Source organism: Bufo bufo, chromosome 2, assembly GCF_905171765.1.
Source record: "Bufo bufo chromosome 2, aBufBuf1.1, whole genome shotgun sequence".
NCBI lineage: Eukaryota > Metazoa > Chordata > Amphibia > Anura > Bufonidae > Bufo > Bufo bufo.
This window is the reverse complement of record NC_053390.1, coordinates 468,126,678-468,146,757: the sequence shown is the minus strand read 5'-3', so window position 1 is coordinate 468,146,757 and position 20,080 is coordinate 468,126,678. Positions and strand designations below refer to the sequence as shown.

Below are 20,080 nucleotides of genomic sequence, written 5' to 3'. Positions count from 1 at the left end.
TGGGAATCTCTTCCCTTTGGTCTGGTATCTGGTCGCGCTTGACTAACATTGGTAGGGGTATGCCCTCTTCCTCGTTGATATGAGAGACCATGAATCCATCAACCCTTCTGCTGAAGGTCTCTACACGACCAGAACAGGTTCTGAGAGTATATGGTGTTGCGTGACCCTCTATGCCAAAGATCTCAAAGAATTTAGGCTTAACCAGGGATCTGTTGCTCTGCTCATCTATTATGGCATACATCCTAGCAGCTTTCTCAGGATGATCCCTTGGGTATATTTTGACTAAGCATATCTTGGCACAGCATTTGTGGTCCTTGCCTTCTCCACAGACTTCTGTACATGAAGAAGAGACATTATCTTTGGTTGGAGCATGACCTTGTTGCTCCCCGCCATGATTTGAGACGAGAGTGGAGGTAGGAAGCTGCTATGGGTTGGAAGTGGAGTAGGATGCATGACTGTAACATGTTCTTACGCAACCGCATTCTGTACACTTGATAACAGCTTTACAGTCTTTAGCAAAATGGCTATAAGAAGCACAGCACTTGTAGCATATGCCAAGTTTCCAGAGAATCTCCCTGCGCTCTTGTAAAGTCTTTGCACTAAGTCCACGACATTTCTTAAGAGCGTGAGGCTTCTTGTGAATAGGACACTGACGATTAGGGTCTTTATCTCTTTCATCCACAATGCCCCGATCAGTAGGTGAGGTTGTGGAGGGTGAGATGTCTGTCCTTTTAACAGATATAGCTCTATTTAAGTCTCTACGTTTAGCTGCTGTATTATCATACCTTGATGATGGTGAGGATGAAGCAGGCAGGTTGGGTTCACTGAAGCTGAAGCTGGGATCGTTTCTCATCCAGGCTTGATCACTAATGAACCTGCAGAAATATGAGAATGGAGGAAAGGATACATTATAGTCTCTTTTGTATCTTGAGCCCTGTTGTGCCCATTTCTCTTGTAGGCCGTATGGCAGTTTAGACACCACTGGGTTGACACCATGAGCGGTGTCCAGGTAGCTTAGTCCAGGTAGACGTGGGTCAATCTTTGCCAACTCTAGCTCCATGAGGAGGTCACTTAGATCTTGGAGCTTGCGATAGTCTTTGTTCCCTATTTTTGGGAAGTTTTGCAGTCTCTTAAATAGAGAGCTTTCTATGGCTTCAGAGCTACAATAGGCTTGCTCAAGTCTTGCCCATGCAGCAACAAGACCTGCATCTGGGTGATCAACATGTACTGTTCTAAGTATTTTAACACAACCTGCAGATTCTGGTCCCAGCCACTTTATGAGCAAATCAAGTTCTTCCTTAGCAGTAAGGTTGAGATCGTCAATAGTAGCCCTGAAGGTTGATCTCCAGGCCCTGTAGCTCTCTGGACAGTCGTCAAACCTTGAGAGGCTGGTGTTAATGAGCTCACGGCGTACCATGTATCTGGCAAAGTCATTCATGTCTGGTCTCTCACTCCTTTGTGTCAAAGTAACTTGTGGAACCCCTTGGGTGTGAAAGTTCTCTGGTGATGTAGGGTGAGGTTTACCAGGGTAAAATGATGTTGCATGAGCGTTTAACTGTGGTGTAGTCTTTGAGGCTTGTGCTGGCTTTGGTTTAAGCTGTGGATTATCACTGGAAGTCACCTTCTTGTTGACATGAGTTGAACCGGTTTGCTGCATAGATGTATTTGCATTGTAGACTTGAAGAGGCTCAGGCATATAGAGCTGAGAGGTCTCTGCGTTGGGAGTCAGAACAGTGTCATTAGTAGGAGGTACAGGAGATGACTCTGTATCTTTGAAGATGTTATGCTTTAGAACGTATTCACTAGTGCGTTCAGCTGGATCTTCCAGTTCAGCTGGGATAAAGCAGTCTGAATTAGTACTTTGTCCCATTGCTTGTTCAAGGACTTTCAACCTTGCTAGGGAAGCTGCTTCCTCCCCTTCCATTTGCAGAATCTTTATTTGTGAATCTGCCTCTGCTTGGAGAGCTTCGAGCTTCCATCTTGGCTTGATGAGCTGCCCTTTTGAGCTTCCATCTCTGCTTGCTGAGCTGCCATTTGAGCTTCCATCTCTGCTTGCTGAGCTGCCATTTGAGCTTCCCTCTCTGCTTGCTTTCTGGTAAAGGAGCTTTGCGCCCTTTTTGATTCTGCATCAGCGCGGGCCTCTATTAACTTGTCGCTTAATGTTGATCTTCTGGAACGAGAGGATCTGGAAGAAAGTGCAGTGCGCTTGGTTGTGGTGGATCTGTGAGATCTGGTCTCCTGCAGTTGAGTAATGCAGAGTTCTGCCTTAAACTTAACATTTTGCACTGCAAGATCCCTTTGTTGGTTCAGTGCATCAGTCCTGGTAAGTTCTGCTGAAGAATCCTCTATATTAGAGTCATGCAAGAAGGCTGAGTATTTTGCAGACAACTGCTGGTAGCGTACATACACAGCAAATAGGTGATTTATAGAGTCTCTTATTTCAGCTGGTTGATCATTAGAGTGTGACAAAATTTACATGCAGTGTGAGGTTCTGTCCCAGAGATTTGACAGATTACTGGAGAACTCATCTCTAATGGTTTGATAGTTTTCTCTAAGTTTCTGTGTTGGTTTTATTGTACATTTGGGTCTTACACTCTGTTCGATAATTTCTGCAGAATCTGCTCCCTGTACGTCTGCCGGTTCAGAGGCATGATGTATCTGCATTGGTTCAGCCATAAAAGAGTGTTCAGAGCCTTGTCTAGACATTTGTTACGGTTTTGCGAAAAACGGTACTGTCTCTTTAAGAAGACGAACAGCGAAAAATGGTACTGTCTCTTTAAGAAGACGAACAGCAGCTTAGACAGGTGAGGTAACACAGTGCAATGTAGAGAAACAGTTTTCAACATTCACTTGAAGTGCAGTAAGCTTGTGTGACCATGTGCTTTCACAAGATGGCGGATGGCACTGAGCTTGATTGCAGATTAGGCACACACATATACACAGCAGGCTGTAGGAATTCTATGCATCTTTTGACTATTCTGACTCCGATTGTTGTGATAGCCATCTATCCCTTGTAAGACTTCTATGCCTGGCCTGTATAAGCAGATATAATCACTGCGGACAATCCTTATCAGATAGCTTGAACTCACCAACACCGAGTTTATCCGTGTAAGTTGCTTTATTCTGTAAGCCAGATAACAGAGTAAAGCAGAACTGATAGATATTCCGATATTGTGCGGTGTTGTGCAGTCAAAGGATGATGCTTTTGCAAGCTTGCATGAGAATACATGTGTACCTGTTGAATCCCTGGAGCAGAATGAAGATACAGGAAGTGATGTACACAGAAGAAGGGTGGAGCAAAGAAATGAATGACAGATATCACAGATATAACAGAAAAACTAAGTGCAATACCAAAAACGACCACTAGATGGGAGCATATGACCAAATATATAATATATGAATGGTTCAACGAATTAAACTATACAGATTTAAATGCGTAGCAGCACAATAGATCTAAAGGACGCGTACCTTCATGTTCCCATTCATCCAGCACACAAGAAGTATCTGAGAGTTGCTGTATCCATAAAAGGTGTGGTGAAGCACTACCAGTTTGCTGTACTGCCTTTTGGCATCTCTTCTGCCCCGCACACCTTCACCAAGGTTGTGGCTCTGGTTGTCACCCAGCTCAGGCTTCAAGGACTAGAGATCGTCCCATACTTAGACGACTGGCTTTTAAAAGCCGCCACTCTAGACGTCTTGCAATCTCATCTTCAGCTGGCTCTTCAAACTCTTCAATGCCTAGGCTGGCTTATAAATTGGGACAAATCAGAAATTCTTCCGTCCACAAGGAAATTTCTGGGGTTTGTGATCAATTCCGATCACATGACTCTTTCTCTTTCTCCGGTAAGGAAAGATCGTGTAATAAGAACAGCGGAGTTCCTTCTGGTACCCAGGCGAGTTTCCATCAGAACTCTTATAAAGATGTTAGGCCACATGTCAGCATCTGCAGAAGCATTTCCTTGGGCCTTATTGCATCTACATCCCCTCCAAGAGGAAGTGTTAGCGGTTTGGAATCACTCCCTGTCTACCGAAGTCCGTTCTTCACTCAGGTGGTGGAAGAACCTTTTAGATGGGAGGTCCTTGATTCAACCTCGTTGGATCACGTTGACCACGGACACCTCCCTTCTAGGTTGGGGAGCCCATCTGGAGGAGAATCCAGTACTAGGTACTTGGAGTCCTCAAGAGAAACTTCTCTCATCCAATATGAGAGAGTTGAAAGCAGTCCGTCTAGCTCTCAATCACTTTGCTTCTCTTATCCGCAACAGGGCAGTGAGAGTTCGTACCGACAATACGACATTAGTCGCCTACATCAACAGACAAGGAGGCACAAGATCCCAACTACTCCTCAGAGAAGTGTGTTTAATTCTTTCCTGGGCAGAGACCAACCTATCCCACCTAATGGCGGTTCATATCAGGGGAGATCTCAACATAGTTGCAGATCGCCTGAGTCGAGGCCTTCCAGTTCCAGGCGAGTGGTTGCTGAACAAGGACATCTTCACCAGGATAACCCAGCGCTGGGGAACTCCAGAGATCGATTTTATGGCAACTCCACTAAACGCCAAGGTGAACAGGTTCTGCTCCCTTTTCAAGGAGGACAATCCTGTAGCGATAGATGCTCTGTCCATGGAGGTTCAGGCTGTCTTATGTATTCCCTCCAATTTCCATGAAACCAAGGGTATTGATGAAAATCAATCAAGACCAGACATCAGTGGTTGCTATCATTCCATTCTGGCCAAAGAGGTCCTGGTTCACCCAGCTCATGCAGATGAGTCACGGTGTATATTGGAGACTTCCCCTAACGCAGGACCTAGTGTATCAGGACACAGGTTTCTGCCTAGATCTGAGGAGACTCAGTCTGACAGCCTGGAGATTGACAGGTCCCTACTAGAAGCTAGAGGGCTTTCAGCGGAGGTCTTGGGAACAATTTCACACTCCAGGGCGAAGTCTACAAATAAGAAGTATTCCAGGATAAACTAGATCTTCCTTCAATGGTGTGCTGATAAAGAGGTAGTAGCCTCAGATCCTCCTCTTTCAGCTATTTTACAGTTTCTTCAAGATGGTCTGGACAAGGGTCTAAGCCCATCTACACTCAGAGTCCATATCTCTGCTTTGTATGCCTGTCTTGGCAGATCTTTCTCAAGACCCCCTAATCAGGAAGTTCCTTACAGGAGCTGAGAGACTTAAACCTAGCATCCTGACAGCAATCCCAGAGTGGGATTTATCTATTGTTCTAAAGGGGTTATGTTCTTCCTCATTTGAACCTTTGGAAAGTGTTGACCTTAGCTTTTTGTCCCTAAAGGTCACCTTTTTGTTGGCCATTACCTCGGCCAAAAGGATTGGAGAACTCCAGGCCCTGGGGGCCTCTGAGCCATACATATTGTTTCTTCAGGACAAGGTCCTGCTAAGATTCCTTCCGACCTTTGTACCAAAAGTTCCATCTTTCAGAAATACCAATCAGACAATATCTTTACCAGTTTTTTGTCCTTCCCCATCAACTCCAGAAGAAAAAATGTTGCATACTTTGGACATCCCTAGAGTCCTAAGAATTTATCTGGACAGAACTGTGGGCTTCAGAAGGTCCGGAAATCCCTCTTGTCATATGCCGGTAAAAAAACAAAGGTCTGAAAGCCTCTAAGCCTTCCTTGAGCAGGTGGGTAAAAGAGGCTATCCGGGTAACTTTCCTATCTCAGGATTTGGCTCCTCCATCCTTTGTGACTGCCCATTCCACCAGGGCAATCTCCACTTCCTATGCCGAAAAGAAGCTGATTCCGCTAGACCAGATCTGTGCTGCTGCTTTCTGGAGCTCCCAGAGCACCTTTATTAGACATTATCGTCTAGATTCTAGACGGTCTGATGGCGTGGCCTTTGGACAGTCTATTCTAAGTGCCGCTGTCTCTTAGAAAAAAAAATAAAAAATGAGAAAGGGGGTCCCTCCCAATTTGTGTGTAGTACTCCTTGCTAGATTCCCACTTGTGCTGCTGGTTAGGACGACAGGGAAACGTTAATTTTTAACGTAAATTTGTTTTCCCTTAGTCCTAACAGCAGCACACAAATTTCCCACCCCATCTCGGTTATTATTTCTACTTGCTAAAAAGCACCTCTTGCCAGGGCGGGGAATCCTATATAGGGTGGGTTTAATTAGTTAATTAATGATACTTGGCAGTCATTTTCGTTCAACAAAAATTCCGCCTGTCCTGATCGGCTTCACAGGGGAGGAATCCCCACTTGTGCTGCTGTTAGGACTAAGGGAAAACAAATTTACGTTAAAAATTAACGTTTCTCTACATGCTATACATTATAAAAGCCATTTGCTGAAGTGACACAACCTCTCTAAGGATACTGTCTAGCAATCTAGGCTACTGTGGAATGGAACAATGTTAAGATTTCAATTTCAAGGATCAGCTAACGCTCTCCCTTTTCTTTCCATTTTCTTTTGCTCTTTACATGTGTTTCTACTTGTCAGACAAAGTTGCTATTGTTTCTTTACATCACCTATATTATAATGTATTGATATATATATGAATTTGTTTTCATATTATGCCGTTTTCTTGGTGTATGTCTGTACAACCTTGTTATGTAGCTCTTTTATTGCTGTTTAAAGGTTAAATTGTATGCTTTTTAGATGTATTAAAAGGAAGCTATATGGGTCAGCCGGTGGCCATCAAGAACATTAAGTGTGATGTCACTGCAAAGAACTTTTTGGCAGAGACCACCACAATGACGTGAGTCTACAAGAGTTTCAAGGAGAATGTTTAAATATTCTTTAATGATATTTAAAGACAATTTTTTTTACTTTTTATTACTATGGCACATGTAAGTCTCCAAATTTCTGCTGTCACATTACTGTGACCACACTTATGTCTTCCCCATCGACATGGGACACATCCACAAGGATAGATATACTATACATTTTCTTTGGACAAGACTTATGCAAACAAACAGTCCCACCCTGTAGACTTTGTCACTAAGTTCGGTTCTTAGTTAAAAATGAACTAAGAACAACTAGAATTTTAACTAAATATGATTATTTTTTCATTATGGGCCTTTCTTTTCTATCAAGGGCATCTGTCAGCAGATTTGTACCTATGAAACTGGCTGACCTGTTACATGTGCACTTGGCAACTGAAGGCATCTGTGTTGGTCCCATGTTCATTAATTAGCCTCTAGGAGCAACAGGGGAGTTGCCATTACACCTAGAGGCTCTGCTCTCTCTGCAACTGACTCGCCCTCTCCATCTTGATTGACAGGGCCAGGCTTGATGATGCTTTAAATCAAAGTGGAGAGGGCATGGCAGTTGCAGAGAGAGCAGAGTCTCTAGGAATAACAGCAATGCAGGCACATATGAACATGAGACCAATACAGATGCCTTCAGCTGCCAAGCACACATGCAACAGGTCAGCCAGTTTCATAGGTACACATCTGCTGACAGATGTACTTTAACTGTTGTTGAAGCCTGGGAATTACCTTTAGCGATTTTGCATTGAACTATGCAAATTGATGGTTTAGAGTTGCTCTAGAGTGCCATATTTACAAATTTATTTAAAAAAAACGAAAACTTTTTTTTGTAGATCACATGTCAGTTTTGCTGTATAGACTGGGTGAGAAGAGTCATAGCTTTGTCATTAGACAATGGGCAAGTTAATAACAGCTGTAATATACTGCTGGAGGCCTAGATAAGGCAATAAAGCAATACATGTACCCTTTTACTTACTGCAGACTGTAATTTCTACCTTATATTTACACAATTTTATATAGTAAACAGGGCACTCAAGGAAACCGTGACCATGTATTGGAAGCAATTATGAGCTTTATTAATGAAACAAATATAGTTAAAAAAGTAAATCACAATTGGAGATGCAATGCAATAAACTGCAGATAAAATATAATCGACAGATAAAATATAATCAACAGATAAAATATAATCGACAGATAAAATATAATCGATTGGCCAGACCAAAGGAACAATCGATAATCCGATCTGAAATTTCTTCGGTCCAATATTTATGAACATCCAAAAAAACTTTGTCATCCGAAAAAACTTATTGTGGATAAGTTTGCTCGTTTTGTCGAGACCACAGTCATTTGACTTACAATTATTCACTTTGTTACGGCGGCGTCCCGCCGAAGCAACGTGGGTAGCGGCACTCGCTACTGAAAAGCTTGCAAGCGAATATAATCCTTTACCTTTGAGTCGACCAAAAAATCATCCGATATTATCACAAGAGTCTTCAGATGTACTCACTCCCAGGATATGCCCTTTGATGTTTGTAGCAATATTCAATCAGGAGGTTGGCAGCAGCTCTCTGTTCGGTTATGGTCGTTTCATTGGTAAGGTAGGTCTCTCAGTGCAAAGATGGGGTGTAGCACCAGACGCGTTTCGGGGTTCAACCCCTTCCTCAGTGGCATGCTTCACCCCATTCCAAACCCCTCTTTTATACTGAATGTTCTATACTCTCATTGGTCCCAATTTGATCGTCATATCCTGCTTGTCGATTCACTTCAGATGTTCTTCATTATCACTCAATCACAGAGAAAATGTCAGAGAAAATGTCATGCAGAGAAACTAAAAGTACTTTTAACAAATTTAGTAATTCATCATTTTTCTACAATTTCATCTGGTTATATATTGCAAATTCCTACATACATTAAAGCAAAAAACGCATCTGGGCACTCTGCGTTTTTGATGCGGTATCTGTGCGTTTTTTGCTTATTCAGTTAAACAAGGGCTCAAATTGCCCACCCAACATACTATCAGTATATATTATGGTTAAAACAATAAATAACACCACTAAAAACTTCCTTACTGCACTTAAAGGGAAATATGTTAACCAAGTGACTCTTTATAAAACTCCATTTGTCAACTCCATGAGGGATGTCAATCAGTGCTACCATGCATAAATATTCACAGACATGGTAAACAGACAAAATCAATGAATTGTTGCATAAAAAATTGCTGCATAAAAAGTTAAAATGCACAAATTTTATAAAAGCTGACAATAAAATCTACAATAAATATATGATAAATATGTGTTGATTCGAGGGTTGTGCTATGATGGGCACCCACGTCTAGAGGAGAAACCGACTGTAATACAAACAGCCGGTTAATCGTCGAAACATCGGTGCCCACCATTTGCTCATAGAAATCCAAAGAGCTCAAATTCTGCGTTGAGCCCCCTGGGAATCAGGGTATCGAATTCAAAGATTCGCTTGGTTTCAAGTCTAGACATCCTTTCTATGTGGTTGCCTCCTCTCCATTCTTTCTCCACCTTATCAATAGCTAGAAACCTCAAGCCTGAGGGATCCTGATTGTGTGTGATTTTAAAGTGGTATGATAGCGAATGGTTGTCAAATCCCTTCCGTATATTATTAATATGTTCCGAAATACGTTTTTTTAAAGATCTTTTGGTTCTACCTATGTATAGTAATTTACACGGACATTCTATAGCATAGATTACATTTTCTGAGTTGCACGTTAGACAATCCTTTATTGGATGGCGATGATTATTATTAGCAGACACCAATTCGTTGGTTCTTTTTTGAAGCTTTTATAAAATTTGTGCATTTTAACTTTTTATGCAGCAATTTTTTATGCAACAATTCATTGATTTTGTCTGTTTACCATGTCTGTGAATATTTATGCATGGTAGCACTGATTGACATCCCTCATGGAGTTGACAAATGGAGTTTTATAAAGAGTCACTTGGTTAACATATTTCCCTTTAAGTGCAGTAAGGAAGTTTTTAGTGGTGTTATTTATTGTTTTAACCATAATATATACTGATAGTATGTTGGGTGGGCAATTTGAGCCCTTGTTTAACTGAATAAGCAAAAAACGCACAGATACCGCATCAAAAACGCAGAGTGCCCAGATGCGTTTTTTGCTTTAATGTATGTAGGAATTTGCAATATATAACCAGATGAAATTGTAGAAAAATGATGAATTACTAAATTTGTTAAAAGTACTTTTTAGTTTCTCTGCTTTGACATTTTCTCTGCCATTTTCTCTGTGATTGAGTGATAATGAAGAACATCTGAAATGAATCGACAAGCAGGATATGACGATCAAATTGGGACCAATGAGAGTATAGAACATTCAGTATAAAAGAGGGGTTTGGAATGGGGTGAAGCATGCCACTGAGGAAGGGGTTGAACCCCGAAACGCGTCTGGTGCTACACCCCATCTTTGCACTGAGAGACCTACCTTACCAATGAAACGACCATAACCGAACAGAGAGCTGCTCCCAACCTCCTGATTGAATATTGCTACAAACATCAAAGGGCATATCCTGGGAGTGAGTACATCTGAAGACTCTTGTGATAATATCGGATGATTTTTTGGTCGACTCAAAGGTAAAGGATTATATTCGCTTGCAAGCTTTTCAGTAGCGAGTGCCGCTACCCACGTTGCTTCGGCGGGACGCCGCCGTAACAAAGTGAATAATTGTAAGTCAAATGACTGTGGTCTCGACAAAACGAGCAAACTTATCCACAATAAGTTTTTTCGGATGACAAAGTTTTTTTGGATGTTCATAAATATTGGACCGAAGAAATATCAGATCGGATTATCGATTGCTCCTTTGGTCTGGCCAATCGATTATATTTTATCTGTCGATTATATTTTATCTGTTGATTATATTTTATCTGTCGATTATATTTTATCTGCAGTTTATTGCATTGCATCTCCAATTGTGATTTACTTTTTTAACTATATTTGTTTCATTAATAAAGCTCATAATTGCTTCCAATACATGGTCACGGTTTCCTTGAGTGCCCTGTTTACTATATAATATATGCTCTTTTGTATTGAGTGAGTGGTCTCAATCTACAGGAGCACCTGGTGCCGTTTAGGTGTTCTTAGTGCGACATCTTACCTATTTATTTATATATTTACACAATGCCTCAGTTTTCAAATCCCAGCAGCTGAGCAACAACTGACAGAATGCAGGCTGCTACAAATAGATGCTTGGAGTCTGATCTGGAACAACTATAGGAAATATGGATTTCCTCAAAACTATACATACAGTACAGACCAAAAGTTTGGACACACCTTCTCATTCAAAGAGTTTTCTTTATTTTCATGACTATGAAGGCATCAAAACTATGAATTAACACATGTGGAATTATATACATAACAAACAAGTGTGAAACAACTGAAAATATGTCATATTCTAGGTTCTTTAAAGTAGCCACCTTTTGCTTTGATTACTGCTTTGCACACTCTTGGCATTCTCTTGATGAGCTTCAAGAGGTAGTCCCCTGAAATGGTCTTGCAACAGTCTTAAAGGAGTTCCCAGAGATGCTTAGCACTTGTTGGCCCTTTTGCCTTCACTCTGCGGTCCAGCTCACCCCAAACCATCTCGATTGGGTTCAGGTCCGGTGACTGTGGAGGCCAGGTCATCTGGCGCAGCACCCCATCACTCTCCTTCATGGTCAAATAGCCCTTACTTTCAAAGTTTTCCCAATTTTTCGGCTGACTAACTGACCTTCATTTCTTAAAGTAATGATGGCCACTAATTTTTCTTTACTTAGCCGCTTTTTTCTTGCCATAATACAAATTCTAACAGTCTATTCAGTAGGACTATCAGCTGTATATCCACCTGACTTCTCCTCAACGCAACTGATGGTCCCAACCCCATTTATAAGGCAAGAAATCCCACTTATTAAACCTGACAGGGCACACCTGTGAAGTGAAAACCATTTCAGGGGACTACCTCTTGAAGCTCATCAAGAGAATGCCAAGAGTGTGCAAAGCAGTAATCAAAGCAAATGTGGCTACTTTGAAGAACCTAGAATATGACATATTTTCAGTTGTTTCACACTTGTTTGTTATGTATATAATTCCACATGTGTTAATTCATAGTTTTGATGCCTTCAGTGTGAATCTACAATTTTCATAGTCATGAAAATAAAGAAAACTCTTTGAATGAGAAGGTGTGTCCAAACTTTTGGTCTGTACTGTACATATAACCAGAATGGCATGGACAGGTTAATGAGCCCCTTCAATAAATTAGATGAGGAACCTGTATTTTTAGGTTAATTTATACAGCTAACTTTAAGTCAATTGTCCTCTGACTGTAGCCCTGACTCTACATATGCTACATTCTCACCTCTGTTACATAATTTAGGTTATGATATGTCTGCCTATGCATCCAATAAAAAAATGGCTTTAAATCTTATTTTCACATCAAATTGATCTCTCTCCAGACAACTGAAACACAAGAATCTGGTGAATCTGTTGGGAGTTGTTCTCAACAATGGTCTTTATCTTGTGATGGAACTAATGAGCAAGGTGAAATAGCTGAAATCATTGCCTGATGATGATATCATACTTAAGAAAGGTGCATGATGTAATCTGTAGTGAAGGTAATCTTATAAATGGTGACTGTATTTGTGATTTATAATTTCCCTTCTGATCCTCAGCTGTATTATGTGACCAGCTGACACAGGACAGGAAGTCAGTTACTTCTCTGTTCATTCCTATGAGACTGATATTGAGGCTCCCATAGAAATACATAGACAAACTGACTTCCTGTCCACACACATAAGATGCTGTCTTATTTGAAAAGTCATAGTGTTGGTCACTATAACTCACAAACACAGTCACTGCTAAGGAGATTAACTTCACTACAGTTTACTTCATGTACCTTTACATCATGTACTTTTCTAACAGGTCAGAGAATAAACATTTTTGTGGGAGTGGTTCTTAAATTTTTTAAAGTGTGCCTTTCAATTTCCACTAAATGTATAAATATTAGAGTTTTGTCATTAAACGGCATACTAAGTTTTCTGTGCTTATGCATGTGGTAGTGAGTAATCCTTTTCATGGATTTACAATGGCTTTACAAATGATGACACGTGGCACTCCCTGTACTGTAGCTTGCAATTTTTCAATTTGTTTTCCCATTAACAAACATAGAATGAGTTTATTTTAGTGTTTTGTTCTGTTTTTTTTTTTTTTTTTTTTTACATCCTAACTTTTTACCGTTGTTTTAGGGTAATCTTGTAAATTATTTGCGTTCAAGAGGTCGTAATAGTGTGCTCCCTTGGCAGCTTCTCCAGTTTTCTTTGTAAGTAATTTCTACAATGATAGATACCAACTAGATAATGAACTGTATTTGTATGATAATATTGTGTTACAGGAAAACTGTAATTGTGTATGAAAGAAATTGGTCAAATTTCGACACCCGTATCTAATACTACTGTTGGATAGTTGGGGGGGGCCCTGATTTTGTAGATATATGGGGAGATTTATCAAAACTGGTGCAAAGGAAAACTTGCTTGGTTGCTCATAACAACCAGCGTGAGCCTTTCATTTTCCAAAGTGTGTTTGTGCAGATTCTTCTGGTTTTTACTCTAGTTCTTATCCAGTTTACTGCATTAAGCCATCTGGTACCCGTAGTACTACTATCAGTCTGTTCCTTGTCTCTTTGGCCCTAGTTTGTATCTGGTTCCGCTTCTGACCATGTTCATGCTCAACTTTCTTGTCCTGGCTACCCATCTGGTTTTCTTAATGTCTTGTCATCACTGCTGCATCCAGCTGCCAGCTGGTGACTATTCTGATGACTATGACGTGGGAATCATCCTGTAGCAAAGTCTAAACCTCATTGTGAGGTTAAAAGAATTGTGTCACTTCAGCAAATATTTATTATCTAGAGAAAGTTAATATAAGAAACTTATGTATTATTATTATTATTATTATTATTATTATTACTATTATCCATATAGCTTCTTTTGCTGGCTAGACTCACTTTTCCAGCACATTATACACTGCTCATTTCCGTGGTTACAACCACCCTGCAATCCATCAGCGGTGGCAGTGCTTGCACACTATAGAAAAAAGCACCAGCCTATGTGAGCTGCCACAGTCCCGGCCACCAGAGAGGCCAGCATTTTGAACTATTGTGTGCAAGCACAGCCATCGCTGATGTATTGCAGGGTGGTCATAACAATGGAACTGAGCAGTGTATAATGTGATGGAAAAATGAATCAAGCCAGCAAAGGAGGAAATATGCATAATAACAACAATACATTAGTAAGTGCTTTGTATTAACTTATATTTATCGGGGGAGATGATGTTTAACCACTTAAGGACCACAGGTTTATACCCCCCTAGTGACCAGGCCCTTTTTTACAAATCGGCACTTCACAACTTTAACGGTTTATTGCTCGGTCATGCAACTTGGCACCCAAATGAATTTTACCTCCTTTTCTTCTCACAAATACAGCTTTCTTTTGGTGGTATTTGATTGCTGCTAAGATTTTTAGTTTTTCCGATATTAATCAAAATAGGCCGCAATTTTCTCACAAAAAGTGTATTTTTAACTTTATCTGGTTAAATTTTCAAATATAATTACATTTCTTAACAAGTTTGTGTCAGACTTTATTGTGCTACATGTCTTTGATAAAAAAAAATCCAATAAGTGTATATTTATTGGTTTGCGCAAAAGTTATAGCGTTTACAAACTATGGTACAAAAATGTGAATTTCCGCATTTTGAAGCAGCTCTGACTTTCTGAGCACCTGTCATGTTTCTTGAGGTGCTAGAATGCCAGAATAGTATAAATACCCCACAAGTGACCCCATTTTGGAAAGAAGACACCCCAAGGTATTCCATGATGGGCATGGCGAGTTCCTAGAATTTTAATTTTTTTGGCACAAGTTAGCGGAAAATGATGTATTTATTATTTATTTTTTCTTACAAAGTCTCATATTCCACTAACTTGTGACAAAAAATAAAATTTTACATGAACTCGCCTTGCCCCTCACGAAATACCTTGGGGTGTCTTCTTTCCAAAAATGGGGTCACTTGTGGGGTATTTATACTGCCCTGGCATTTTAGGGGAGATTTCACAGGGCATTTTTTACGCATTTGGATTCCAAATTACTTCTCACGCTTTAGGTCCCCTAAAATGCCAGGGCAGTAAAAATACCCCACAAGTGACCCCATTTTGGAAAGAAGACACCCCAAGGTATTCCGTGAGGGGCATTGCGAGTTCCTAGAAATTTTTCTTTTTTTTGCACAAGTTAGCGGAAAATGATTTTTTATTTTTTATTTTTCTTACAAAGTCTCATATTCCACTAACTTGTGACAAAAAATAAAATTTTACATGAACTCGCCATGCCCCTCACGAAATACCTTGGGGTGTCTTCTTTCCAAAATGGGGTCACTTGTGGGGTATTTATACTGCCATGGCATTTTAGGGGACCTAAAGCGTGAGAAGTAGTTTGGAATCCAAATGCGTAAAAAATGCCCTGTGAAATCGTAAAGATACTCATTGGAATTTGGGCCCCTTTACACACCTAGGCTGCAAAAAAGTGTCACACATGTGGTATCGCCGTACTCAGGAGAAGTAGGGCAATGTGTTTTGGCGTGTATTTTTATATATACGGTACCCATGCTGGGTGAGATAAATATCTCTGTAAATGACAACTTTTCCCATTTTTTTATACAAAGTTGTCAATTTACAGAGATATTTCTCTCACCCAGCATGGGTATATGTAAAAAGACACCCCAAAACACATTGCCCAACTTCTCCTGAGTACGGCGATACCACATGTGTGACACTTTTTTGTAGCTTAGGTGCGCAAAGGGGCCGAAAGTCCAATGAGTACCTTTTAGGAGGGCATTTTTAGACATTTGGATTCCAGACTTCTTCTCACGCTTTAGGGCCCCTAAAATGCCAGGGCAGTATAAATACCCCACGTGTGACCCCATTTTGGAAAGAAGACACCCCAAGGTATTCCGTGAGGGGCAGGGCGAGTTCCTAGAAGATTATTTTTTTTGGCACAAGTTAGCGGAAATTGGGACAAAAAGTTCAATGTTTCATGGACTCAATATGCCCCTCAGCGAATACCTTGGGGTGTCTTCTTTCCAAAATGGGGTCATTTGTGGGGTGTTTGTACTGCCCTGGCATTTGAGGGTTTCCGCAATCATAACATGTATGGCCAGCATTAGGAGTTTCTGCTATTCTCCTTATAATGAGATTTTTTTTTTCCGTTCAGCCTCTGGGCTGAAAGAAAAAATGAATGGCACAGATTTCTTCATTCGCATCGATCAATGTGGATGAAAATCTCAGCCCAAAAATGTGCAAAAAAAAAAGGAGGGGAAAGGCGTCTGCCAGGACATAGGAGCTCCGCCCAACATCCAAACCCACTCAGCTCGTATGCCCTGGCAAACCCGATTTCTCCATTCACATCAATCGATGTGGATGAATAAATCATTGCCGGAATTTTTAATTTTTTTTATTTTTATACAAAGTGTTTGCCAGCTCATAAGCCTCGGCAAACGTATCTTTTTTACTGCAGAGGAGAAATCTCATCTTGCAGCGCCGCATACACCGACTTTTGTGTAATCTGACAGCAGCGCAATGCTTCTGTCAGAATGCACATCAGTGCTGCAGCTGCTTGATCGCTTGGTCCACCTAGAAGGTAAAAAAAAAAAAACAGGCCGCAACGCAATAAATTTATTAACATTAACTTTATATAACATTTGAACAGAACATTAACTTTTAGAAACGTTATTGAACTTTTGAAACAGAATATTAACTTTTTTGCTTACCTGTGATATATTTTTTTTTTTTTTTTTTTTCCTTTAGAGGACAAACCTCTCCTTCCCCATGGGAAAATGTGCAAAGCGCAAATCGCCCAGAGATGTGGCGAAGTACATTATGCACTTTGTCCCAGGTGAAAGGAGAGGTTTGTGGCAGCTCTGTGTGAAAGGGCCCTAAGACCCCTGTGTGCCTGTCCTGTGTCACGCAATCCCTACACTAATAGTGTACCTGTGTGTGGAACTTGCGGAAACACTCCCCTATGCATAGGGCAGGCTGGTCAGGACAGTCAGGACAAAAAAAGGTGGTGTCACGCCTTATTCCACCCCTGCTACAGACACAACATCTTTTTCTTGGGGAACGTTGAGTTGGGGTACCAGGATAGACACTGGGGAAGTGTCTGCCATGTAGCCGGCTCACTACATCAGGGACTTGGGGCACGGACCCTCCTGGATACAGGATTTCCGAAATGATCTCTTCCTGGAATTTTAGGAAGGATCCTGTTCTCCCAGCCTTACTGTAGAGAACAAAACTATTATATACAGCCAATTGAATTAAATATACAGACACCTTCTTATACCAGCGTCTGGTGCGGCGGGAAACTAAATAGGGAGCCAACATCTGGTCATTGAAGTCCACCCCTCCCATGTGAAGGTTATAGTCGTGGACAGAGAGGGGTTTCACAATGACTCCAGTTGTTCTTTCAATTTGGACAGTCGTGTCTGTGTGAATGGTGGACAGAAGGTAAACGTCCCTCTTGTCCCTCCACTTCACCGCGAGCAGTTCTTGGTCACACAAGGCAGCCCTCTTCCCCCGTGCAAGTCGGGTACTAATGAGCCGTTGGGGGAAGCCCCGGCGACTAGGTCGCGCGGTGCCACAGCATTGAATTCCGACTAGATGTAAGTGCCGAAAGAGGGCCACGCTTGAGTAAAAATTGTCCACGTATAAGTGGTACCCCTTGTGGAGTAAGGGTGACACCAAGTCCCAGACAATCTTGCCACTGCTCCCCAGGTAGTCAGGACATCCGACCGCCTCCAGATTTGAGTCTTTTCCCTCATAGACCCTAAAACGATATGTATAGCCTGTGGCCCTTTCACAGAGCTTATACAGTTTGACCCCATACTGGGTGTGCTTGCTGGGGATGTACTGTTTGATGCCAAGGCGCCCGGTAAAATGTACTAGGGACTCGTCTATGCAGATGTTTTGATTAGGGGTATACGCATCTGCAAATCTGGATGACAAATGGTCTATGAGGGGCCGAATTTTGTGGAGCCGGTCATAAGCAGGGTGGCCTCTTGGATGACAGGTGTTATTGTCAGCGAAATGCATAAAGCACATGATGACCTCAAAACGTGCCCTGGACATTGCAGCAGAGAACATGGGCATGTAATGTATTGGGTCTTTAGACCAATATGACCGCAAAACATTTTTTTTTGTTAGACCCATGCTGAGGATAAGGCCCAAAAAAATTTTTAACTCGGAAACTGTGACTGGTTTCCACCGGTAAGGCTGGGCATAGAAGCTTTCCGGATTGGCGGTAATAAACTGTGTGGCGTAGAGGTTGGTTTCTGCCACAACTAGGTCATAGAGATCCGCGGTGAAGAACAGCTCAAAAAACTCGAGGGCTGATCCTAAATGAGCTGTCTCCAAGCGAACTCCAGACTGGGCGGTGAAAGAGGGCAATACGGGTGCGGCGGAAGCAGGGGAGTGCCAATTAGGATTTGCCAGCACCTCTGGGAGACTAAGGGTTCTACGGGCCTGTGAACGCGGTGGCTGCGACGGGGGAGTTACTGCACGTGCCACCGTACCAGCTTGAACTGCCCTTCTGGTGCTCGCCACTTCACCAGGGAATACGGCAGTGCTGGTAGAAGGTGCAGGATGTGCTGCGCTGCTGGTGTATGCCGCACCATAAACAAGATCAGCGCTAGCACCACTCTGCTGCAAATGAGGCTCATCATGCGGGGTATGCAGAACCCTGACATGGGATCGGGTACGCCTGACCGTAGCAGGGCCCTCAACCTTGTCATCTTCGCTAGCGGTTAGAGTGCCACTGCTGTCTACAGGTTCATATTCTGAACCACTGGATTCAGCGGGTGAGGCATCCCCATCGCTTTTATCCATCACGGCCAGAATCCTGTAGGCCTCTTCAGGGGAATACCCCTTGTTTGACATTTTGGGCTCACTAAATTTAGGGGGTATTCCTCTGAGACTACCCAGGAAAAAGAGCAAACCTACCTAGTAAAAAGGAGTGCTTGCGAAGTAAAGCTGTGATCGCTAATAAAGATCCCAAAAGCTCAAAAGTGATCTTTATAGCGGTGCAGCGATTTTACGGTGTTTTTGCAGTGATCAGAGAAAAAAAATTTCTGTCACTGCGGTGGGGCGGACTGAACGCAAGTGTGCGCACAAGATCAGGCCTGATCGGGCGAACACTGCGTTTTTTGTAGAGCCTAAGGTGACCCTAATGTACTTATATAGATCTGATTGCGATCAGTCTTGATCACTTACAGATACTATATAGTACTAGTTCTGATTAGCGACAGCGATGACGCTAATCAGCGACTAATCAGTGACTGCGGTGCGGTGGGCTGGGCGCTAACTACCTAGCAAGTAGCTAACTACCTGGCGGTGATGAGGGACTCTTACAGGGGGGTGATCAATGACAGGGGGGTGGACAGGGGGGTGATCAGGGTGATCAGGGAGTCTAATATGGGTGATCAGGTGCTAAATAAGGGGTTAATAAGTGACAGGGTAATGTGTAATGTGTATGTGTGGTGATTTGGTGCTACTTACAGAGCTGCCTGTGTCCTCTGGTCGTCGATCCAAGCAAAAGGGACCACCAGAGGAGCAGGTAGCAGGTATATCAGATGCTATTTTCAAAATAGCGTCTGACATACCCATTTCATTGGTCATTTCAAAAATCCACAGCCTGCCAGCCAATGATCGCGGCCGGCAGGCTGCAAATTAACTTTGAACTGCGCAATCCTGGAAATCTCGGCTCACGCGAGATGACGCCGATCGGCGTTAGTGTGACCTGGGAGAGCCGCCGTAATCACGCCTTTCGGCTTTAGCGAGACGGGAGGTGGTTAAACACACATGGTGTAAACACACATGGATATTTTTTTTTTAAAAGTGGCTTGAGGGGGAACAAAGTGCCTAAAAATTATGCCTTCACAGGGTCAGAATGTATGTCCATATGGCATGCACTAGTGTTGATTGTCAGAAGAAAAAGTGGCTCATTATGAACAAGCTTAAAAAAATTCTCCCTTTTAATTAGGAGCAGCAGCAGTGCAGTGTGGATATGGAAAGGGTACAGTATGGAAATAGTAGCATGCAGCCGCAACAGTAGTGGCAGCAGAAGCAGAATAGCAAAGAACATACAAGGTAGTAGGTCGGCTGTCTATGGGTTGTAGTAGTAATAGTATTAGTAGTGCTAGTAGTAGTAGTAGTAGTAGTAGTGGTGGTAGTGGTAGTAGCGGCAGACAGTTAGAATAACTCCCTGGATCAATGACCTCTCCAGAAATCTAATAACTATA

The 20,080-nt window shown here is 42.0% G+C and overlaps 1 protein-coding gene across 1 annotated transcript in view; it reads left to right on the top strand.

Annotated features, from left to right (window-relative positions):
* MATK (megakaryocyte-associated tyrosine kinase) overlaps positions 1 to 20,080 on the top strand; it is a 224,199-nt gene that overhangs the window by 185,962 nt on the left and 18,157 nt on the right. The window contains exons 6-8 of the mRNA XM_040419822.1: positions 6,623 to 6,722; positions 12,205 to 12,289; positions 12,994 to 13,067. Coding sequence (XP_040275756.1) covers positions 6,623 to 6,722; positions 12,205 to 12,289; positions 12,994 to 13,067 — 259 coding nt within the window. The remainder of the gene's footprint in view (positions 1 to 6,622; positions 6,723 to 12,204; positions 12,290 to 12,993; positions 13,068 to 20,080) is intronic.